The sequence below is a fragment of the Coregonus clupeaformis genome, unplaced genomic scaffold, assembly GCF_020615455.1.
Source record: "Coregonus clupeaformis isolate EN_2021a unplaced genomic scaffold, ASM2061545v1 scaf0042, whole genome shotgun sequence".
In the NCBI taxonomy this organism is placed as follows: domain Eukaryota; kingdom Metazoa; phylum Chordata; class Actinopteri; order Salmoniformes; family Salmonidae; genus Coregonus; species Coregonus clupeaformis.
In genome coordinates this window covers 1,024,371-1,050,371 of record NW_025533497.1, presented here as the reverse complement: position 1 = coordinate 1,050,371, position 26,001 = coordinate 1,024,371, and the positions used below count along the sequence as shown (strand labels likewise).

At 42.1% G+C, this 26,001-nt stretch overlaps 1 protein-coding gene across 1 annotated transcript; it reads left to right on the top strand.

Annotated features, from left to right (window-relative positions):
- Positions 1-11,494: 11,494 nt before the first annotated feature.
- LOC121543377 (smoothened homolog) lies at positions 11,495-22,789 on the top strand. The gene is made up of 12 exons (XM_041853195.2): positions 11,495-12,137; positions 14,015-14,223; positions 15,317-15,526; positions 16,021-16,193; positions 16,833-17,052; positions 17,405-17,528; positions 17,636-17,728; positions 17,993-18,101; positions 19,045-19,230; positions 19,778-19,926; positions 21,413-21,550; positions 21,886-22,789. The coding sequence occupies exons 1-12, from the start codon at positions 11,876-11,878 to the stop codon at positions 22,500-22,502; spliced, it is 2,490 nt and encodes an 829-aa protein (XP_041709129.1). The 5' UTR covers positions 11,495-11,875; the 3' UTR covers positions 22,503-22,789.
- The last annotated feature ends 3,212 nt before the right edge of the window (positions 22,790-26,001 follow it).

The following is a 26,001-nucleotide window of genomic DNA, read 5'->3' as shown; positions in this document are numbered from 1 at the left end:
TTGCCCATTCTAACTTTCAATCGAACAGTAACTGAATGCCTTGATGCCTGTCTGCCTGCTTTATATAGCAAGCCATTGGCAAGTGACTCACTGACTGTAGGAGCGATCCATTTTTGTGAACGGGGTGGTGTACCTAATAAACAGGCCACTAAATGTATATTTCAAGCTAAATGGACTCTAAATACATTCCTTTCAATAAACCATATCTTTTGAATATGATGCATTGTGGGTATCCATACAGACCAATAATGTAATTGTAGTTTCTTACTCACTAAGCTACTAGGGGATTTCCCCAACTGAAAGCACAACAGAACGGCCTGATTTTATAATAAACAGTCTTATTTTCCGTAACGCCTTTTACACAAGCACTGGTGTTTAGATTGGCAAGCGCTGCAACACTGGAGTTCACACTAATGCTCTCCTCCATAACATAACCATGTTGGGCCGTCGCCTAGCCCTGTTGGCATTTCCCCTCACCGGGGTTGTGTTCATTTGATCACGCACAGAAAATTAAATTAAGCGCTTCTTATTGGACAAGTCCTGTTTTAGTCCGTTTTGTCTCTAATGAACATGACCCAGTTAGGTCCACTGGGAATACCAGTTGTTTTTTCCCCCTCATCATTTGGGTCAATATAGTGTGACTGGTCAAGTATTAGACTACTGGTTAGCACTTTATTTTATGGTACAGACGGGGGTGGAATTCATTGTAGGAACTGACCCATGTAAAATCTTATGAATTAACATTAAAAATATAAAAAATATACGTCAAAATGATATTCCCAATTCTCCTTAGGTACAGAGTGTATTTACTTTGAATGTATGTGGTAAAATGGTAATGACTCTTATGTAAACACAATAGCTTATGAATTCCTTATTTGTTTATTTGGGAATAATCACAGCAAGTTACTGGTTACCAATTGTGTTGAATTCATGTAATTAAGTACCAGAAACTACCAATTGACACCATTTATTAATGTCCTAATAAACACCAGGTAAATACCAGTGGAAACGGTGTTCTAAAATGAAGTACTACTGTATATTGAACAGTGTCTCATGACATTCTTTCCCAGTACTGTACTCCCAGATGGCATGTTGTGACCTGTCAGTGGGTGGGTGACGAGGACATAGGGGTTGGGGTTGCGTGAGAGAAAACAACACAATGGCTACCGAACTCCAACCTCTCCAAATGGAGATAGGCATAAATGGCTACCGAACTCCAACCTCTCCAAATGTGTCTATAAGCTCCAATAGGATCATTGTGACAACAGGTGGCACAGCTCCATGTTTTATCACTGCAGCAAGTATCAATTGAAAGCATGGCTGTATATGCTATCCACAAAGACTAAATGTGTGATCTATAGTCAATCAGTTTAACAAATGTATTTTGTTTTATTGTCTCATCAGCAGTTTCACTGATTTTATCAGCCAGTGTTACAGTACCTAGCTAAAGTGTAATATGGTCTAGCTACTGCCCACAGTACGACATGTTTAAATATAAATGCAGGGGAAATTATGATTGAGTTGAGTGTGTTTTTAATTTTAAAATGTTCATGATTTGGTTGCAAACACTCAAGTTCATTCCAGGCTAGTTGGGACTGAAGTCTAATATAGCTGTGAACAGTCAGACGTAAAACAACTAAGTGTTTCCTCTCCACCCCAGTTTGGCGAATGAAAACCTGAGCTTAGATGCATTCCTGGCCTGAAATCTGCTGTGCCTGGGCTTGAGAACAGACACAGTTCTGAATGTGAAGCACTTCTTCTCCATACACCTTCCTGCTTTGTGCACATGGCCCTGCAGTTCTTTTAACTAATTGTATGAATTATAACATTATAGGTCTACATGCCAGCTGTGCATAATGTCATTGTTATGGGGAAAGTTATTCAGAGGCAGGTATTGAGAGACATCAGCGACAGTGTGTTCTGTACGAAGTCTCTGGTTCATTAACACACAGGACTTAGGCACAGTCCCTACATTTACAACTAATATGTATTCTAGGGGACATTCTGTTATACAGACGATTGTGAAATGAGAAGTCACATTGGCACTTTTCTCTCTGGTGTAATAACTGACCTGTAGATGAGTCTGTCTCTCTCTTCTGCAGAGAGAGAGAGAGAGAGAGAGAGAGTGTGTGTGTGTGAGAGAGAGATTTGGCCGGGCGCTCCAGTGAGGGGCCCACGTGCTCTGTGTGTGGTCCTGGTCTGCCTCATTCTCAGACAGCCATGTTGCTGTGAGTTTTAAGGAGGCCCAGTGCTTCCCTCAGAGAGAGAGATGGGGGAACATGGAGCTCCCCTCATTCATACAGCACAGGCCAAAAACAAAACATCCATTGTCATTTCAACCAGCAGGAGATAGGCTGTTGGAGCATCACATCTAATGCACTGCCCTATAATGGTCAGGTTAGAGGGGCTTTGATAACATCACAATCACAAGCATGAAGAGGATTGTTTGAGACTGTATGGTGTTCTGTCTATGTGAATGATGAAACATTCATTCAACCTACTGTCCCATTGGTGGATAAAGACAGAATCTTCAATCTGACCAATGTCAGTCACTTAGGGCTTAATTTAAAGTTAACTTATAATCAACCTCTGAAACTTTTCTTGGTCAGTTTGAGGTTTCATTCGGGTGAAGAACAGGGCTACCTTAACTGGGAGAGAGAATGCACATTTCCATTATGAGGGTCTCCAAGGAAACTGATTTAATATAGACTGGAGGGAAATAAACAAGACAAACTGTTTTTCCAGAACCATAATGCCATGAAGTTATTAATTGTTTCTAATTCCACCAGGTCGTCCAATTCCCCAGCCAACACCCATACAGTAGGCTGCATACTCATTTACAAACTGTACAATTTAAGAAAATTATAATCATGTCTGGTCTTTTAGAATCAAAGTAGCCTAAGGAGTGGATAATTTACTTGTTTATGTCCAAGACAACAAACTTTCCCTGAGTGGCTACTGGCATGCCACTGGCAGATAAACTCGCAGTTACCATTTTTGTGGTGGTGAATGAACAGTCTTTGGAGTGGGCTGACAAAGAAATATAGCCTACTGTGCTTGCATAATCACTAAGATCTAGATTGTATGGCAAAGTGAGGCTCTAGTTTATTCACAGATTTGAAGGACATTGCACTGTAGGACTATGCAATAGAGTACTGAAGATGGTTTTTCACACCAACATACCCAGCTAACAAAATTACGTTCCAGGACGTGACCACGAAGTTATTTTAGTCCCCACATAAGTCATGATAACGTTATTGTGAAACTTACAATGTTCCAAAATGTATTTCTATCATTCCGATTTTAACGTTATATGAAGACAAACCATAGCTCTAAATGTGACGTTATGAAATGTTCCTAGGATATCTCCAAAATAACATGATATTCAGAACCTTTCATGGACTACCAAGGAACGTTTTTAATGTTCCCATGATGTCTGTATAGTGACCTGATATTTATAACATTTATAATACTTATTAGAAACGTTATGAATGTGCCTATAATGTCCCAAACGGGCTATGACATTCAGTACCTCTGGAAGACTTAAAGGGACTGTTACAAATGTCTCAGTTACGTTCCTTGTTAGCTGGGTAACTGATCAGTCTTTGATTGCAAATCTATGTCAATTCATTCTTAATAGCAAGAAGTGCAAATGTAGGAGGTACGGTCAGTAGTGGGGGAAAATATGGGTCTTTGGAGATCTTTAAAATACTTGTTTTTGGAAATTAGTAACATGAGTGTCATACTGGTACCCCAGCTATATAGCCAAGCTATCATTGCTTATTGTGTAATTATTCCTTGTGTTACTATTTTTTAAATATTATTATTATTATTTGTTTTATTTATTTATTGTATTCTGCATTGTTGGGAAGGGCCCATGAGTAAGCGTTTCACTGTTAGTCTACACCTGTTGTTTACGAAGCATGTGACATAACATTTTGATTTGATTGTGATTGATTTGAAGAATGTGGTATGTCAGAAATAGAGGTTCTAAATTAACAGACGATAAAAAAAAATAAAAAACATAAACATACGAAGTAAAGGTACACAGATGGCTTTTCTACTGGAGTCTATCCTGACAGGAGAGAGATTGTTTTGGTATACCTATAAGGCATAGTCTTACCCTTGGAGAGGGGGGTGGGGTGATAGGTTTTTGTTACTTTGGCTCTCCCCCACCATATGCATACCAGAGATGCAGAAAAAAATAGCAGAAACGACATGCAAGCGAGAAAAACAAAGACCAAACTCCACCAGACACATCGCAGAATTCTATAGGAATCGCCAAAAAACTGCCATTTTTTTGGGATAGGCCTACATAGATGAAATGAAAATAGTTTTTTGCAGCAAAAGACGGGAAAGGGGGAGCGCAACGGGGATGGAGCGCGTAGACTAGAGATCATATTACAGTTTCAGACTTTTCATCAGTGGCGGCTGGTGAAAAATATTCTCGGTGGGGCTGTGCCATACTTTTTTTTTCCTGTAACCATCGCGATATATTTTAACACAAACTGCAGGACAGCAGTGCTCAGTGAAACATTCAGTAATTATTTAATGCCAATATTAAAAAGTTGAGGCATTCTTACACAAAAACATATTACACAAACCCAAGCCTTTCATTTGCATTTAAAGTGAACTTTTCACCATTGGTAGTAAACAGGCAACGCAACAGGCATGCTGTCAGAACAGAGTGGAAAGTGGACAATAACATGAAATTATTATAAAGTTTATAGGAAATCTTACACTGTATGAAAGGATGTATAATATAGAAATGGATATCAAGTGGATGAACTCAAACCTTTGACTGGAAGAATAGCATACAGTATTTTATGATCATACTAAATGTGACTAATTGTTAATGTGCTCCAGAACTGCAACAATTAATTGATACAAAACAACATATATACAGTAATATTAGCAAAGACACTATTAAGACTTTCTAGAGTACCATATATAACTGGATTTTTTTATGCTAAGGTCAACTATATACAAAGAAACATGCGGCCAGAGCTGCTCTGTGTGTGTGTGTCTGTCATCTTATTTGTACAGGAATTTTGCCCGTCTGTCCTTCTGAGTGGCAAACCTCTCAATGACCCCTTTGATTAAAGTCAGGAATGTCCCTGACAAGTTTCTTCTCCATGGAGAGCATGGCCAGAGCGTTCAGGCGATCCTGTGTCATGCTGTTTCTCAGGAAGGTCTTGATCCTTTTCAGTGTAGAGAAGCACCTTTCTGACTCAGCAGTTGTCATGGGTGTGGTGATGAGGATCTTGAGGAGGCTGGCAGTCTCTGTGAAAGTGCTCTGAAGGTTGTTCTCCATGAAGAACTGGTACAGGGGCACTGCACCACTACAAGCCTTGAACTCACTGTTCTCATAGATGAGGGACAGTTTGGTTTTGAGCTTGGCCTTGTTCAACATGGGGTACGCCTCCACGGTTGTTTCAAGCGCTGTATCGGGAACTTCACACTGTGTTGTGGGAACAACTCTCCGTGCAATAGTGTTGCGCTGATGAGGTGCTGGGTGAAGGAGAACCTCTCTTTGGCATGACTCAGGATGGTATCACATACCTGTAAAAGATACATCATCAGCTTTAATTTGCAATTAAGCTATTTTGATGCAAGTGATCCTGACTGACACATGCCTATGTCCAACTCAAGTATATGATTACCAAGGTGCTGATTGTTCAGGGTTTTGGCTACATACTACCAGGCCTGAAAAAGTTCTAGGTGGGAAACACTGACAATTACATCACAACTTACCTCTATAGCCAACCTCTGTTGTTCTCCTGGTCCCAGCATCCTCCGTCGCTTGATGGGCTGTTGCTGCTCGTCAGATGCGCTGTCCCCACACAAAGAGGGAATTGAGGCCCTGGGTCCAAAAAAATAAAGTTTAATTTGATAACTTGCAATCAGACTTCTTAACTCACTGTAATTCCCCCTCAACACACAACCAGTGACTTATATATATATATATAGACAGACAGACAGACAGACAGACAGACAGACAGTGTGTATATACACACAAACTATGTCTAGTAACTGCTTTTAACCTGTGATGTACATAATTAACTGATGTTATTACGTTTTAAAGCCTTTTTCTATTACATTTGTGAGAGGGATGCAACATAATTTTGTTCTGCTGTTCACTTAGCAATAAAGTTAATATTCAATAACAACTAGGCCTCTTCTAGAAATTGACCTGGTGGACACCTGAATAATTATTACAAACTGTGTAGTACTTTCCTGCATTATTATCAACGTCTGATTGTGTCTTCTCTTTCCTTTTAAAATACTAAAACAAATATAATTGTGACGGCTCTATGATAATCACTCACAAGCACCAACTGGCAGTGGGTGGAAACGTCAGTCGTCTCGTCAGCTTGAATGGCGATAAAATCAGCACTCTTTACTTCCTCCAGGATGTAATCCTAAGCATTGACAGCATACAGTCCAACAGCTCGTTCTGTATCGTCTTTGACGTGCCCTTAAAAACGGTAGCTGTCTTCAGGTGCTCCTCCAGCACACTGTCGAGGGAGGCAACAAAATCCACTAAGCCCCGGAAAATGCCGGGGTTGTCTGAGGAGTCAGTCTCCTCGTGCCCACGCAAGGCCAACTCAAAAGCCCCACAGAACTTCACACAATCGATAATTTTGGATAGAATGTGCCTGTTTTTATCCACCTCCTCATTGTGTTTCCTCACCGCCAATCCTGTGGCCGTCATCCAGCTGCGTAGCAATGTTCACCCTTCCTAATAGGCCCTTTTCACGATGACGTCATCTAACTTCCGCCTTTCCGCGTAGCAGGTTAACTTCACTTCCGTTCGCCCGTAACCTGAGACTTCTCTTCTGAGGTACGTTTAAGTTAAATTAGTAAAGTTAAGAGTAATAATGTTTACGTATATGCAATGGTTTGTAACTTGCTAACGTTATTGTTAATTCATAATTGTTCACTGCCTTAGTTACTTAAAAGTGGGCTAACGTTAGCTAACAACAACTTAGTACCAGATACCGATAACGTTAAAAGGTAGCGTTACATTGCTGCCTGGCTGTAATGTAACAAGTTTACTTAGCTAGCTATCTAACCCTTTGTTAGGCAGTTAGTTTATTCATGAATGTATAGTAACTCACCTATTCAAATACTGTTGTGCATGATAGCTAGATAAATATTGATTCCTGGTCAAAGCTGAATGTTAATTTAGCTGTTTCTTTTCTCCCGGTGTCTGTATCGCAACAGTATCCCATCCAACACCGAAGCATGGCACAATCTTCGAGAAGATGCTATTGCAGTGTACCATTTTGTTCAAACAACAAACAGAAATTCCCGTATCTTCCCGTAAAATCTCCTCAGCTCAGCAGGGAGGACACTCTTAAGACCCAGGCCATCGCCCGGCTGAGGATTTTAGTCGAGAGGGCCATACGGAGGGTGAAGGAGTACCATATCTGGGATGGGCTTGTTCCTCTTTCCACAGTGGGTTCAGTGAATCAGCTGTGGGCCATCTGCTGCCTCATGTCGAACTATCAGGGACCTCTTGACATTAAAGGAGACAAACCAGTCTGATGTTTTTGTCAACTGGAAGTTGTATATTTCCTGAGTAAGCTAGATGGGCTGTAAATAGAAGTACTTTTATATTACTGTATTGTATGTACAAAAAAATGTAAATATGAATTAACTTTGTTGGTAATTTAATTGATCTAATGTTATACTGTATGTTTTTGTTAAGGGTAATAACTTTTTCATAGCTATTAATGAACCTAATGTGATATATTGTAAAAATATCCAACTATTAACCATGTTATGTGCTTATGTGTCATGGCACTGATGGAACTATTAAATATATGTTTGCAAGCAACTGCTTCCAATCCTTTTTGATTTTGGTAAGAGCATTTACAACATCGCAATCCTTTTCAAAATTTGTATTTCAATACATAGATATACAGTATATAACACAATGAAGTTCATTTGCAGTTAAAGAAAAACATGTCGACATTTACATCACAATCCTTTTCAAAATGTGTGTTTCAGTACATAGGAGATATACAGTATATGACAAGTTAATTTGCAGTTAAAGAAAAAAATGTCAAAGGTTCACCTTCCACATTTACCTTAACACTATTTACACATAAAATTCTGCCTTATGTTTTATAACTTAAGAAGACATCCATGTAGATGTTATAATAGAAATGATCAAGCTTCTGTCGCATTGAGTGGATAATCTCCTCATCCCTAAAGATTCTCTCAACTGTGAAGTCAGTGCGGGTATCTGTAATGAAGTCACACCACTGAAGTCCGCTTAAAGGCGAAGTTGGCCTTGAACCTGATAGTAGTATTTGTGGCTCTTCTTAAGGCAGGCCTGGCCTTTAACTGTGATCAGGTGTTTAACTTGGGTAACATTTTCAACATCGCAACTCTTAACCTCAGCAAGACCAAATGGTGGTGCTTCTGTTGGGCAGAAGACTTTAGCATCCGGGCTGGCTGCAAGGTGAGGTGAATCAGGGTGGATGATGACCCCGCATTGTTTCAGAGAGACATCACAAAAATCAGAATATTGCCTCAGTATCTCAGGTTCCAGATCCAACCCTCTTCTCATAGCAGCTGTCTGAGGAGTTCCTCTCAGAATGCGGGTTGCCAAAGCCTTGGCAGACAACTCCCCACGAACATGGCATATTTCACGGAATCTGCTGGCTGTCAGTCGGGGTTTGCGTACCTGGCTCCACAGCTGGCATTCTGACTGCATTCTTGTTTCTGCTTCAATAGCAGCAGACATCTCCTCTGACACAATCAGGCTGTCCAAATGACATTGTTGTATGTAGTTGGGCTCAAAATCAATGGGAAATTTAAAGTTGTAACCTTCAATAGGCAACTGAGGAAACTCACTGGCACCAGGGTGTTTAATAATATATCTACTTAATTCTAGAGGGCACTGGTAAGAAAGCACAGACCCAAATGGCACAGGGCCAAATTTAGAGTCCACCAAATTAAGGCCCTCAAGCCCGTGCAGCAATTTGCAAATCCCTGGTTGTGGACGGATGTCTTTCAGTTTCTCAGCACTGGCCATGACGTGAGGATCCGGAATAGGCCCTGGCATGAAAGTGAGATATGTCAAGTTTAGATTTCATTAAATGCCACCTTATCTTTTTCACTAAAAAAGACAACCACACTCATCCAGTCTCGTACATGCTTCTAATACAAATAAAAAAATATCCACTGAAAGTCTATATAAAAAGTAACAAATAATAATCACTTTTATGTTTGTATTATTTTAGAAATGCACTAAAGTCTTTGTGCTCTAGTACAGGCGGGGGCTCATTCAGACTCACCATCATAGGCTCGGTACAGTGTGCACTTCACACCAGCTCTGACACTTGTTTTTTTCTTAGCCGCTGGTTTACACACCGCCATATCATTGGTGGCCTCTGGTACAATTCCCTGTGATATAATAATGATGAACAATACATTGTCAAAAGTCAATACAAACTGCAAAGTTCTGCATCAGTGTAACAAATAATGTCTGACCTGTGTCCTAGGCCGGTGCCAGGTCTGCAGTGCGCTGGTGCATGACAGAGGCAATGGCACTGTCTTAAAGCCCATGGTAACATAGTGAGCACTTTGAAAAGAAGTGCTACTATGTGATTACATAGTGCTTTCCCAGCAGAGCAGGAACATGACATGTGATTGAGTACCACAGGAACCTCTGCAGAGTCTAGTGTAACCTGTTCATAGAGACATAACAATTAGTGCTGTACTTACAAAACATTTTTTTCGCGTTTCATTATAAACTACTGTACACAATTTTCAAAACCCAATTTCTTTTTTAATTAAGAAAAATTGGCTGTTCTGAAACCTTTGACAAGTAGTGCCAACACTTATCGAAAATTTGAACATTTTGAGTTATCACAGAATCTTTCCCAGTCTTTATTGCCGTCAACAACCCACATCGGTTTGTTAGAATTTCGTTGTGTATTAAGTTTAATGATACAAAATCAGAGCTCAGACTGAGAAACAAACTGATCCACAGTGGAACATTGTGGAATCATTCTTATTAAATCTGCAACCGCAGCAAAACACAACAAAAAGAAAACTTATCTATCTTAACCTATCTTATCATAATGTTAGAGAACTGTTTATCTGAGAAACCTGAAGCCGATGAGCCTCCTCATTTTTCTTCATGGACCTGTAACATCGCCCTCTCACTGTCACCTCACCGTTAACTACACTTGAGACTGTTTCAATACAGTGATTGGGGAGAAAGGGCGCAGCATTAGCCATTAATACATTACTGACTCTTATCTTACGGTCGATACAAACAGCAGTAATATTAAAAAGAGGCTGCAAAACAGAAACTCGTCAGCTCATAACCTTCGCTAGCATAGGGCTAATTTAAGCTAAATAAAGATAAACACGTACCTTCATAATCAAACAGGTAACCTTCAACGAAGAACTTGTAGCCTTTATCAAGCTTCGATCTTGAAGTAAGGGACCACTTGTCAGCAAGTCGTTCTACGTCGTTAAGTCGTATTGGTGGCAGATGTGAAAGGGACTGGGTGAACTCCATAATGATGTGCTACTAGCTAAAGCGTTCCTAAGCGACACCGGATGTAAACATAACCTGCATCGCGGCAGAACGGAAGTTGTCTGACGTCACGTGAAAAGGGCCTAATACAGCTAGCTTTACAGAGTTGTCCATGTGTGCCCTGGTGTTCTCATGTTTCTTTACCTTCTCTGACAGGTGCTTCATATCCCTCACTCCGGTACCTGTCCATGCTGAATCTGACCCCGTCGTTTTAAAAAGCAAGCACGGAAAGCAAAATAAAGCATTAGCATCAGTGCACCCAGCTAGCCAAGCCTTCCTGGTGTACCAGCTACGGGAGAAGCCGCGCATATACTGCTTCCCTTTCTCGCTAGCCTGCTGTCTGATTGAGAGGTCAGGTTGATCTGGGCCCAGCTCTTTCACCCGAACTTTCTCTGACAAAGTTCTCCTCTCAAACGGATCTTGGAGGAGAGATTTCACCGAGTTAGGGTTGGGTCTTGGAGGAGTAACGCTTGCGTTCGCCATTGTTGTCTAGTAAAAATGGCGTCACTGGACCCCGGTCCTTATTTTATCAGGGGCGAGCTTGGGGCGGTAAAATAATCGCCCTCCTTGGATTCGATTTAAGATCGCTTATTGACTACATTTTATGTCATACATTCATATCTTAAATTAGCAATTGGCTTAACTGCTACGTAGACCCGCCTCCTCGGGGCACTTTCTGTATCGCCCAGAGCTGACGAGGCGTTTGACAGGCAGAGGAAAGGTTGCGAATATGATTTTCTATCATATCTTACACATATTACTGTGTGCATTCCATATTTCAAACACACAAATATTGACATACTGATGTTTTTATTATTATTATTATTATTATTTTTTATTTTTTTATTTTTTAAAATAATTTTATTTAAGGGGGCGGCGCCCTAGCGCCCTCTATCGGCCAGCCGCCACTGCTTTTCATGGCAAGTTTTGGGGAAGTGGGGGAGGGTGAATCTGTTACTTTGTCGATTTGATTTCTTTTTAATAGGCCTATCCAACAAAAACAGCGTAAGGAATAGTTCCACTTGATTTTAATTGAATATCATGCATGCATATTTTTTGGTGGCGATCGGATTGTGTGAAGGGAATTCCAGTGATAAATCAAGGATTGTACGACAAATGCAAAATGAAAAAGTTCGGGAGTGCGTGAAAACTGGGAAAACGTTTCGTTTCATTGTATCATAATGTTACATTCGTCATCAAATGAACAAGAGCACTTCGTGCGATTTTTATTAACGGTTACATTTTAGATTACTGGAATACAAAGTATAATTTTTTTTCCTGGATACAAAGTTGCACCGTTGAATCTCCAAGATGTCTTCCCATGGCTGGAGTTCCATTGTTGGTGGGTTCGGGATGCTTTGCGTTTGGGCTGCCTCCTCCTTTACTCATGCGGTAACGGTCCAGAGAAACGAAACAATTTTCAATGACTTCTGCAAGAAAACTACAACATGTGAAGTGCTTAAATATAATACATGTCTTGGGTCACCGCTACCGTACACGCACACGTCTCTTGTCTTGGCTGAAGACTCAAGTACCCAAGACGAAGCGTTTGAGAAGTTGGCCATGTGGTCTGGTAAGCCTTTATTTGGGTAATAAGCAAAGGTAAAAAGGGGTCGTCATGTTCATTTACTGTAATTGATATGAAAGAAATTGAAAAATGTATGAAACATTTGTGTTGCGTTATTAAGTGCAGACCCCCCATTAGCATCAGATGCAATATAGATGTTCATATTATGTCATTTGCAAAAGGAAACGTAAAACATTGTTTATTTTACACGTTGAACTTTCACTAGTGATTATTTAGTCTTAACCTTGCCATTTGACATAAACATAATGTTCTATTATACGTTTTTTTTTTTTACAGTAGCACTATATAATAATTATGTAATAAGATGTATTACATTGTGCTATTAAAAATTAAGGTAGATATTGGTTACAGTCACATACAAGGTCAGTAGGTTAATTGGTATAATATAGCGTGTTAACTAGGCAATGAAATGTTGAGGGCCCCTCCAAATGGATCGTTTTTGTAATTGCCAAATACACGGGAATAGGACTTTTACAGGAAATGAGGGTTAAGAGCAAATAAAGAACAGAAAAGAAAAGATTCTCTCTGAGGTGTTAGATATTCAGTGAGATTTCCTGCACATGCATACACACTCATTAGTGAGCCATCAACCTGCGTTTCCTTCCACTTTACACTAATCCTCAGCTCATCTGTAGAGTGGTTCCCTTCCCCACTCCCCACCCCCACCATGGGAAAAAAAGAGGAGACCACACAACTAGTGACCTTCCAAATGCATGATATTGTAACGGTAGCAGCCTCATCAAGAGGTTTGGAGCTCTTGGCGTAACAGCTAAGGTGTTGAGTTAATAGGCACTGGACCCAGGTACCAATCCCAGTCAGGGTCAACGTCCAGATCCTACTTATCTCCTGACCCTAGTGATCATCATCATCATCAACATCCAGATCCTACTTATCTCCTGACCCTAGTGATCATCTTCATCATCAACATCCAGATCCTACTTATCTCCTGACCCTAGTGATCATCTTCATCATCAACATACAGATCCTACTTATCTCCTGACCCTAGTGATCATCATCATCATCAACATCCAGATCCTACTTATCTCCTGACCCTAGTGATCATCTTCATCATCAACATCCAGATCCTACTTATCTCCTGACCCTAGTGATCATCATCATTATCAACATCCAGATCCTACTTATCTCCTGACCCTAGTGATCATCATCATCATCATCAACATCCAGATCCTACTTATCTCCTGACCCTAGTGATCATCATCCTCACCACACTGAAGTGATGAATGTGCATGATTTATATCCAGACTGGTCTCATACTGTATATGCTGTAGCCAACACTACTATCGTTGTCATACCATACCATACATAGATGTTTGGCATGACAATGAACGAACAAACCCAGAGAGGAGTTTGCTAAGGCACAAACAGGCTGGAGCACCAGGGTCGTGTGGCGCAGAGTGGCGCAGTGGTCCAGCTGTGCCACTAGAGATCCTGGTTCGAATCCAGGCTCTGTCGTAGCCGGCCGCGACCAATTGGCCCAGCGTCGTCCAGGGTAGGGGAGGGAATGGCCGGCAGGGATGTAGCTCAGTTGGTAGAGCATGGCGTTTGCAACGCCAGGGTTGTGGGTTTGATTCCCACGGGGGGCCAGTATGAAAAATAAAAAAATAATGTATGCACTAACTGTAAGTCGCTCTGGATAAGAGCGTCTGCTAAATGACTAAAATGTCGTGTTCGCTAGGGCACACTGTAGCAAAATGTTTCACAACAGAAAACGATAATTAGCGTTTCTTATGGTACCTACCTTCCCATTTCTCTCAGTTTAGGAGCGTTCTCATCCATTTGGTGTCTACTGAAGTCAACCCACGGTACATTATTGTCCCTCACCTCCCGCCTCGCCCATGCAGGTCTGAGGAACGCCCCTCGGTGCTGGGCGGTCATCCAGCCCCTGCTTTGTGCAGTCTACATGCCCAAGTGTGACAACGGGCAGGTGGAGCTTCCCAGCCAGCACCTGTGCCAGGCTACGCGTCGCCCCTGCAGCATCGTGGACCAGGAGAGGGGCTGGCCCAACTTCCTCAAGTGTGAGGAGACGGACAAGTACCCCATGGGCTGCACGGTATGGTAGATGCTCTCACTATGCATGCATGTGTCCAGAAACAACCCCAAGCCCCTAACTACTAGCCATTTTTTAGTAGATCGGAAAAACCTATACAATCCTTTCGGATCTGAACAAGTGCCTAGGGCAGGGTTCTTCAATTCCGGTCCTGGAGGGCCGAAACACCTCTCTTTTTCATCCTCTCCTTCTAATCAGGGGCTAATTCAGACCTGGGACACCAGGTGAGTGCAATTAACTACCAGGTAGAAATAAAAAACAGAAGTGTTTTGGCCCTCCAGGACCGGAATTGAAGAACCCTGGGCTAGGGGGTAAGGGCTAGGGGTTGTTTCTGGACAGGGCCACAGACTGAGGTTCATTGGTCATGTATTTAGTGGCGGCACCAGAAGTTCTTCACTGGGGTAGCTAAGGAGGTGCTTGGTCATTGAGAAGGGTGAGAAGGGGTGCTTGGTCATTGAGAAGGGTGAGAAGGGGTGCTTGGTCATTGAGAAGGGTGAGAAGGGGTGCTTGGTCATTGAGAAGGGTGAGAAGGGGTGCTTGCAGTCCATGGTGTACATGTTTGTGTGTATTAATACATTATTTCTTGAGGGTGCTGATGGGGTGCTAGGCCAATTCTTGAGGGGGCTTCAGCACTATCAACCCACTGGGCACACACTGGTTGAATCAACGTGGTTTCCACGTCATTTCAATGAAATTACATTGAACCAACGTGGAGTAGACGTTGAATTGAAGTCTGTGCCCAGTGGGAGGCCCCTCCATGGAGTCACCCATCTAGTCAAGAGACTATAATATATTATATACAGTGCATTTGTAAAGTATTCAGACCCCTTGACTTTTTCCAAATTTTGTTACCCCTGAGGTAGCTTATTGTTATTATAAACTGGTCACCAACGTATTTAGAGCAGTAAAAATAAATGTTTTGTCGTACCCGTGGTATACGGTCTGATATACCACAGCTGTCAGCCAATCAGCATTCAGGGCTCGAACCACCCAATTTATAAAATATTATATAATATTGAGGCGTATGCCCCATATGAAAAATAGACCAAACAGTGACATTATGAGCTCACTGTGCCTTCCGTCCATGGTGAGACAGAACGAGGTGCAGAAGCTGAAGTTCAACACGTCGGGACAATGCGAAGCCCCCCTGGTAAAGACAGATGTTCAGGCCAGCTGGTACAAAGATGTGGAGGGCTGCGGCATCCAGTGCAACAACCCCCTGTTCACCGACGAGGAGCACTCGGACATGCACGCCTACATCGCTGTGTTCGGCACCGTCACCCTGCTCTGCACCTTCTTCACTCTGGTGAGCCTCACACGGCAGTGTTGTGGACTACATTACCCATAATTCCAAGTGTAACTTGCAGCTGTTAGCAACTATTTTTTGACTTGACTTTTAACTTTTAAATTTGAAGTTACTAATGGAATTAAGATACAGGTATTGTAACACACATACCATTATTTGTAGATAATGTGTTCTTACTGCTTTTCACAGAAGTTGTCAAAACAATGCTTTTTATTAGCTGATTTTGTTAGTAATTCGTGGAGAACTATGTGTTTCAGTTAGTTGACCTTTCTAAGGACAGCAAAAAGTGTTTTACATTGATATTATTAATCTTTATGATTTGACCCATGACCTGTGGGGTGAGACTGTACTGAGAAATCACCAGGGATTTTTTATATTTATTCTCAAATGTTCCTGTCTCACATCTCCTCTCTCTCTCTCTCTCTCTCTATCCCCCCCCTCCCTCTCTCTCATTCCCTCCCTCCCTCTCTCTCATTCCCTCTCTCCTTTCACAGGCCACCTTTCTGGCGGACTGGAAGAATTCAAACCGTTACCCCGCCGTCATCCTCTTCTACATCAATACCTGTTTCTTCATGGGCAGTATCGGCTGGCTGGCTCAGTTCATGGACGGAGCTCGCAAAGAGATCGTATGCAAGAGTGACAACACCATGCGTTTAGGGGAGCCCTCGTAAGTGAAGAAGAAGAATACTATATATTTTAATGTCCATCATTTGTAGTTTTTGCTTACGACCCAACCCCCTGAGACACACACATACACCGAAGGGGTTGGAAGAAAGTGGGAGTATATGAATATAAATATGCCATAAGCGACTTACAGTCATGCGTGCATACATTTTTTGTGTATGGGTGGTCCCGGGGATCGAACCCACTACCTTGGCGTTACAAGTGCCGTGCTCTACCAGCTGAGCTACAGAGGACCACAGTATTGGAGTATATGGAGTATTATGAGATAAGATGGGAAAATGCCATTTAAAGGAGTATTTCTTGAATCCTCTGGTGAGGTTCGTAGCTCTTGTATTTAGCTGGTACAGGAGTCAGGAGGTTAGTTTTCACAAGTTTGCTTTGTTTCTCAAACTTGATTGGTTGATTGATTGGTTGGCTGATTGATTGATTGAATTTATCAGACAATTAATAACACACATACAGCCAATGCAATGGCAGTGTACACTTTCAAAATCATAGTCATTCACTTTCTCCTCTCTCTCTCTCTCTCTCTCTCTCTCTCTCTCTCTCTCTCTCTCTCTCTCTCTCTCTCTCTCTCTCTCTCTCTCTCTCTCTCTCTCTCTCTCTCTCTCTCTCCATCCAGGTCTACCGAGACTCTGTCATGTGTCATCATCTTCAGCCTGGTCTATTACTCCCTGATGTCTGGGGTGATCTGGTTTGTCATGCTGACCTACGCCTGGCACACGTCCTTCAAGGCCCTGGGCACCACCCACCAGCCCCTGTCGGGCAAGACCTCATACTTCCACATGGTCACATGGTCCGTCCCATTCATCCTCACTGTGGCTATTCTAGCCACCGCTGAGGTATGGAACACCTACCATTTGTTTTAGCCATTGAAAAAAAGTAACTTCTGTGATTTGCGATTTATAATACTTATGATGATAACACATTATACATGCTTATGACAAGTCTCACAATGCGTTGTAACTTAATCTTAATGCATTGTACCAGCAGGCTTTAAGTTAGGTGTTACTGGGTTATTTTGCAATGCTGTAATCCCAAACAGTGTCTACAGTTTAGAGACAAGTTTATTTATTCCCTTTTCATGATAGAAAGACTGACTCAGAATTTCTTGTTTTCCAAATTATTTATATTTTATGCTGTTATGCCATTCAAACACATGTATGCATTTCTGGTCTCTGTTGTTTGCCACAGGTGGATGGAGACTCTGTCAGTGGGATCTGTTTCGTTGGCTATAAGAACTACCACTACCGCGCTGGCTTTGTGTTGGCTCCCATTGGAGTTGTGCTTGTCATTGGTGGCTATTTCCTCATACGAGGTGAGTTCTCTCAAACCCAAAAAACTAGACATTTTCATATTTCAGAATTTAAACGCTACCAAATAAACAGACGTTCCCTAACTGATTTCCTCTGTTTGTTTCTGCAGGAGTCATGACGTTGTTCTCCATCAAGAGTAACCACCCGGGTCTTCTGAGTGAGAAGGCTGCGAGCAAAATCAACGAAACAATGCTAAGACTTGGTATGACCCCTTAGCTGTAAATCACCAAATATCCAGAGCCAAACCACTGGCATAACAGTGTAACAAACCTGGTTAGTGTTGAAAAGACAGATAACCGCTTCCACAAGGGAGCTAGCTTTCCTGGATTTACTGTAGATTCTGTGACAGGATATATGTTATATAACCCTTTGGTTTTATCATCATATAAAGTATATTGTGTCTTGACTCCTGAGGTTTCTGGAATTTCAAATATCCCTAATCATTTGTGGAATTCCTCTTTATCAGGTATATTTGGATTCCTGGCGTTTGGCTTTGTCTTAATCACGTTTGGCTGCCACTTCTACGACTTCTTCAACCAGGCTGAGTGGGAGAAGAGCTTCAGAGAATATGTGTTGTAAGTTCCTTTTCTCCTCATGTAGCCTACAGTAACCCAGAACTATATTCAACCTAAGGACTTCTGGACCCTTTTGGAATACTCAAAAAATGTATGCTTCTTTTCTCAACAATATAATATATAATATGCCATTTAGCAGACGCTTTTATCCAAAGCGACTTACAGTCATGTCAACACCTGGAAGTAATCACCAATATATGACATGACATAATTGGTAAAAGCTTTGCAATGGAAAGTTTCCTTACACTAATCCAATATGCCAAATGAGTGATTACTTCAATGAAGGGAGGAAGGAAATATGCATTTAAGAGTATTGGAACATGGCCCCAGTTGTATGGTGTAGTAGGAGATTTAAGAGTATTGGAACATGGCCCCAGTGGTATGGTTTAGTAGGAGAGTATTGGAACATGGCCCCAGTTGTATGGTGTAGTAGGAGAGTATTGGAACATGGCCCCAGTTGTATGGTGTAGTAGGAGAGTATTGGAACATGGCCCCAGTTGTATGGTTTAGTAGGAGAGTATTGGAACATGGCCCCAGTTGTATGGTGTAGTAGGAGAGTATTGGAACATGGCCCCAGTGGTATGGTTTAGTAGGAGAGTATTGGAACATGGCCCCAGTTGTATGGTGTAGTGGGAGATTCCCAGCAGATGAGACAGGTGGTAACCATAGCCCTACTGGGTTGTGGTGCTGTGAATGCAGCCTTATTTCTCCACTCTGTTGACTTTGGGTGGACTGGTATTAATTTCACCTCAGAAATGTAAATGTCTCTTTCCTGCCTCAACAAGTAAACAACTGGTTCATGTCAACCGCTCTGTATGTGAATATGCCCCATTTATATGGCTTAACAGTGGGTGTGTAGAGTATTTTACCACAGCAAATGCAACTGCCTGTGCAAAAAGAGCTTTGACGATTGATTGATGATGTCTGTGATGGTTTTGAACAGGTGCGAGGCCAACGTGACGATCGCTCATCAGACCAACAAGCCGATCCCAGAATGTACCATCAAGAACCGTCCCAGTCTACTTGTAGAAAAGATTAATCTGTTCTCCATGTTCGGCACGGGCATCGCCATGAGCACCTGGGTGTGGACCAAGGCCACTATCCTCATCTGGAAACGCACCTGGTGCAAGTAAGCAGCCATTTCCTTTAGAACACACACAGAAAATTAGACAGGGCGGCAGTCCCTTTGTGCTTTAGCAGAAAGTTGTCATGTAGAAAAAAGGTATGAAAATAGGCTAAAAGAAAATAGTATATGAACTTTAACAACAATACCCAAGTATGGAGTTACACATTTTATTATCCCTCTGAGGCATTCACACGGCATTGTCTGTGTATTAAAGCTGAAATCCGCATAAGGTGAAACAGTGCCACTGTTCGCCCCAGCACATTTGTTATTGTTTTTTTGATGAAACTGAGGAGAGGAGTACATTTTGTTTTCTTCAGTCCATACTATGCTGTTCTATCGCACGTGCAATGATATCCAAGGGAAAAAATACAGTGTTTGTTGTTTGATGCAACTTCTTTGTTGTTGTAATATCTCAAACGGACGTGGTAGTTTCACCAAGTACGGATTTCAGCTTTAATGTCTGCACAATTTTACCGTGATTGCCACGTCAAGGGATAAGTGAACATTGTCTGTCACATTGTCATTTACCTACCTGTTGTTCCTGTCATAGGGTTATCGGCCGTAGCGACGATGAGCCCAAGAGGATAAAGAAGAGCAAGATGATAGCCAAGGCCTTCTCCAAGCGCAAGGAGCTCCACAAAGACCCGGAGAAGGAGCTGTCCTTCAGCATGCACACTGTCTCCCATGACGGGCCAGTAGGTAAGTCCCCAAAGCGACCCCCTGGGGGTTTAGGAGAAGTACTACAAACCTTGGCATCAGTCAGCAAGAGGCTGCTTGGCATCAGTCAGCAAGAGGCTGCTTGGCATCAGTCAGCAAGAGGCTGCTTGGCATCAGTCAGCAAGAGGCTGCTTGTCATCAGTCAGCAAGAGGCTGCTTGTCATCAGTCAGCAAGAGGCTGCTTGGCATCAGTCAGCAAGAGGCTGCTTGTCATCAGTCAGCAAGAGGCTGCTTGGCATCAGTCAGCAAGAGGCTACTTGGCATCAGTCAGCAAGAGGCTGCTTGTCATCAGTCAGCAAGAGGCTGCTTGTCATCAGTCAGCAAGAGGCTGCTTGTCATCAGTCAGCAAGAGGCTGCTTGGCATCAGTCAGCAAGAGGCTGCTTGGCATCAGTCAGCAAGAGGCTGCTTGTCATCAGTCAGCAAGAGGATGCTTGGCATCAGTCAGCAAGAGGCTGCTTGTCATCAGTCAGCAAGAGGCTGCTTGGCATCAGTCAGCAAGAGGCTGCTTGGCATCAGTCAGCAAGAGGCTGCTTGGCATCAGTCAGCAAGAGGCTGCTTGTCATCAGTCAGCAAGAGGCTGCTTGGCATCAGTCAGCAAGAGGCTGCTTGGCATCAGTCAGCAAGAGGCTGCTTGGCATCAGTCAGCAAGAGGCTGCTTGGCATCAGTCAGCAAGAGGCTGCTTGGCATCAGTCAGCAAGAGGCTGCTTGGCATCAGTCAGCAAGAGGCTGAATTGGCTGCCTCTCAATGAAATGGCACATTTTGGGGCTGAACTGAAAACTCTAACATTCAAAATATTTTTTTTTTATGAGGATGATATGCCATACTTTTTAATAATTGAGGAACTCCTGGCTGATATTAATGGAGTTTCCACTATGTTTCAATGTTACAACTAAAAGTGAATGTCATTGAGAACTCTGTCTGACACTAGAAGTGAATGTCATTGAGAACTCTGTCTGACACTAGAAGTGAATGTCATTGAGAACTCTGTCTGAATGACAGAGTCATCAGATAATGTAAGCACTGAGGCGGCTGTGGCCAGCATGCTTGCTTATGTTGGAGGGACTGTATGAACTGTTAGTTATTGGAACACTGCAGGGGACTCCAGGGAGCATTCTACTATATAAATAACCTTTGGGGCTTTTAATGAATGGATAGTAATGGTTGAGCTCTTCTACTATATAATGGATAGTAATTGTTGAGCTCTTCTACTATATAATGGATAGTAATGGTTGAGCTCTTCTACTATATAATGGATAGTAATGGTTGAGCTCTTCTACTATATAATGGATAGTAATGGTTGAGCTCTTCTACTATATAATGGATAGTAATTGTTGAGCTCTTCTACTATATAATGGATAGTAATTGTTGAGCTCTTCTACTATATAATGGATAGTAATGGTTGAGCTCTTCTACTATATAATGGATAGTAATGGTTGATCTGTCTTTTCTTCTTTCTCATTGGTAGCTGGCATCAACTTTGACCTGAACGGGGAGCCATCCAATGAGATGTCTTCAGCCTGGGCCCAGCATGTGACCAAGATGGTGGCCAGGAGAGGTGCCATTCTGCCGCAGGACATCTCTGTCACCCCTACAGGGACACCTGGTGAGAACTGCCACCTGCTTATTGACATTGTCTGACATCTGCACTTTTCCTTGCGTTCATTGCGTTCTTCCTTGAAATGATAACAGATCGTAGACAGTTGGATTGGTTAAAGCAATGGGAGAGGGTCTTTGCTTTCACTTATCCAATCATGTATAGATTCAAACAGGGCCTATGTTACTAGCCTGGTTAAGCCAGACTGAATGCTGCACTCACAATGGCAGTATTCAGTCTGATATAACCAGGCTACAGAATTGTCAGTTCAGCCTCCAGTCTGATTTAATCCTGCTACCATGTTACCACTATGAGTCTGAATCTCACCCTGCTCTTTCACCCAGTTCCACCGCCAGAGGAGAGGAAGCTGTGGATGGTGGAGGCGGAGATCTCCCCTGAGATGATGAAGAGGAAAAAGAAGAGGAAGAAGAGGAAGAAGGAGGCGCGTCCTATGGAGGAGCTGGCCGAACACCAGGGCTACCGTCAGCGAGAGTTTGGCACCAGCTCGGTGCCACGGCTACCCAAGCTGCCCGGCCACAGGAGCCTGGTGGCCAATCTGAGGCAGCACCAGGAGGAGGCTGAGGACGTCCTACCAGGCTCTTACCCTGAGTTTAGGCCCTCTCAGCCCCTGCCCTACCAGGAGAGGTACGGAGGAGCCCTGGGGCCCTCCTCTAGCCAGAGGAGCAGGTACACTGACCTCAACCCCCTCTCCCTCAGCGACCTGCCTGAGGACCTTGGCCTTGGGCCCCGCTGCCGCCCCCAACAACCACCCCCCTCCTCCTGGCAGCACAATGGAGCGTTCCGCTACTCCGGGGAGGTGGCGCCTATGGCAGGGGGGTCTGGGAGGACGGCCCACATGGGGAGGTCGCAGGGGGGTCAAAGGAGGGCGGAGTGGGGGCAGATCCACTCTAGAACCAACCTGATGGAGGCGGAGCTTATGGACGCTGACTCTGACTTCTGAGAGCGACCATGGAGGGTTGTGGGGTTTAGTGTTTTTTTTTACAGACTGTAAGCTAGAAGTGCTGGATACTTACACTTATGGTGCTCCCTTGCCCAACAGTCAAGATGAAACAGGACTCAAGTCAAGTTAATTGGTCAGTCTCATTAAAAAGGAAGGGCTAAAGGAGAACTGATCAGGCCAAGGGTGAGTTTCACAAAAGCTTCTTGACTTATGTCCCACTGGGCACAAACTGGTTGAATCAGCGTTGTTTCCACATCATTTCAACCCCCTAAATCTATGTGATGACGTTAAATCAACGTGGAAAACTGATTGGATTTGAAAAAAGTCATCAACATAAGGGCATTTAGTATTTTTTTCACCCAACTTTTAACCTAAATCCAATGACATGGTGAAATTTTTTGTTGATTTCACATTTAATACACGTTTGTTGACAACTCAACCAAATGTAATTCAAAACTAGACGTTGAACTGACTTCTGTTCCCAGTGGGGTGTCTCTGAATTTCTCTTAGCAACCCACAGCAGTGACAGAGTAACAATGATAATGTCTGTAGTATGTTCTCAATAAAAAATAAAAAATCTATGGCTGCGTTTAGACAGGCAGCCCAATTCTGATCTTTTTACCACTAATTGGTCTTTTGACCAATCACATCAAATCTTTTCACATCACATCTTTTTCAGAGCTGATCTGATTGGTCAAAAGACCAATTAGTGACAAAAATATCAGAATTGGTCTGCCTGTCTAAATGAGCGAAATTCATTGAATAAAGCACTTTGCTGTTCAACAAGTGGTCTGGGTCTATAGGTTGTGAAGAGAAATGAAGTACCTCGTTAGCTACAAAGCTTTTGGGAAACGCCGCCCAGGCTAGTCAATGTGTGTGTGTGATTTTTCAGAGTTACCTAAAATAATTCCACTTGTGGCATTGGTCAGAAAACAGACATGACCACCCACGTTGCAACAGCTAACTTCTGTTGTCAGAAACATTTCATTGAATGTCGGCACAGAGGAGGCAGCTCAACTCTGACCGACTTGGATTAGGATCACGATCACTGACATGATCCCGGGTCACTTTCTCTTGGATCAGACATCACTCTTGTTGATTTCAGACTCATAGCCATTCATTCATTCATCATATGACTTCGAAGGCTCTTCCAGAGATCTTGTCCTTCCTTGAGTCATTTCATGCATCTTAGGGTTTATATAAGTAGTGTAAAGTGGCTCCCTATACCTGTGTCTCTTCCACGTCATCGCTGACTTTAGAAAACTGGACAGGTGAAAACGAATTATATGTAGGCATTCTCCATATTGCTTTCAACTAGCCTGTGTTAATAAACAAAATATTACTAGATCTGTAAAGATGGAGAGGAAGCCACTTTAGACGATTGAGATGCAGCTGTAGCCTCAAACTATCAGGCTCTCTGGAAGTTCCATGACTTTGTATACCATCGTCAACTAGTAGTCTGTACTTTTGTAGCAAAAATATATAACTGCTTTTATATTGCCTGGTGCAATCACACAAAAGTTCGCTTTTTTCACCTGAGGAGAAAGAGAATGGATTTTATATCAGTGGAAATTAAATACACAACTGAGTGGGAATCAATCATTTAATTTCTTGAAAGTGTTCTTGCACATGTTAGCTACATCAGTTAGCTACATTTTTTTTCTGTACAATTGTATTAAAAATGGTTATTTTTTTACTGTAAAATGTAGTATTTCCACATAATGTTTTACTCTATTGTACAGCAGTGCTTGACTTGGACTGAAATAGGTGCCGGTACTCATTTTGCTTGCTGGTTCTGTTTATATTTAGGCGCAGGAGCTCCACAATACTTTTGAGCTAATATTCTATAAGAGGAACAGGAGCTCAAGCAGTATAAAATGTGAGGTGCCGGTACTCAGCTCCGGTGAGCTCCTGCCCAAGTTAAGCATACGTATAGACAACCTTGGCTATACTTTGTTGAGTTTATGTTTTTACTGTAAAGGATAGTGCTATATATTGCATCACGTTGTCCTAGAGGGGAGCAAAACACGTTTATTTTCTTTACTTGTAATTGTGCTTCTCTCTCTATGTGCAGTGCACCTATTCATTTATTGTGACCTAGGAAGTAGTGGAGGTTGTTGAGGGGAGGACGGCTCATAATAATGGCTGGAACGGAGCAAATGGAATGGCATCAAATACATGGATGTGTTTATAATAATAATAATAATAATATGCCATTTAGCAGACGCTTTTATCCAAAGCGACTTACAGTCATGTGCGCATACATTTTTACGTATGGGTTTTCCCGGGGATCGAACCCACTACCCTGGCGTTACAAGCGCCATGATCGACCAATTGAGCTACAGAGGATTTGATGTATTGAGGTGTATTGATGTGTTTGATGTATTTGATGCCTTTCCACTAATTCCGCTCCAGCCATTACCACGAGCCCGTCCTCCCCAAATAAGGTGTCACCAACCTCCTGTGCTAAGACGCAGCATACCTCTACAATTCTATGTTGTTATACTGTATGTTTGGTTGATTTTCCGTGCTGAGGTACATTACAGATTTGCTCAGCAAAAGGGAAAAGTCACTGAAGCTCGTGATGTAGTTGTACCTATGCTGTAACCAAAGTAATTTAGTATTAGTGTCTTTGCGTCACACTCACAACAGAATAAAGATGGTGCCGAACTACAGATGTAGGATCTTAATTTGATCACCCTGTTGCAGGAGAACTTCCCTGCAATGCAGGACATTTTAAACTTGTAGTGCATTTGAGATTTAAAAAGGCTTTTGAAGTTTGTAATTTCCACTTAGAAATTTCAGACTTAATTTTCGCTTATGAAAAATGTATCAACCCCTACAAAAATGTCCCTTAATTATAATCCACATAATAATTCACATTTCCTGTTGCTGCAGGATTATGTTCCTGCTGTAGCAAACTGGCTCAAATTAAGATCCTACATCAGTATTATGATAGTCCTATTAGCTAATGTGCTATGTGTATCAGAGAAGTTTATTTATAAAATGTCCATGTCTGGAAGATAAATTAAGCAAGCTGTAAAGCACTGCAATGAAAATAACACTGTAACATTTGTTTCATACATTTGGACATTTTTTGCACCATCAGTGCAAATAAATGTAATTTCCCTTCAAAAGTATGTTTTGTGAAAAGAAATAAGGGATCTATCAAGTGTATATGACATGAACTGTAATATTTATCATGTTATACTGACCAGCCAGTCTATTCAAGGGGAAATTGACCCTGCTATAGTTTTTGAGGCATTGTGAACATTCTCAGAGTTTAGTTTTGCTGTCAAAGATAGTTAAATTCAGTCCATCTCTTTGTGGGTTCTTTATATTGGCTAAATCCATTTCCCTATTGTCTATGTAGCTTATTGCTGTTTCTCTCTTCACTCATATCTTGAACATAGAATTGTATCACTTTGATCGTGAAGCTGTATTTTTCTATAATTATGTAAATGAAAGAAAAGCTAGAGTTCTGGTGCTGTTGTTTTTT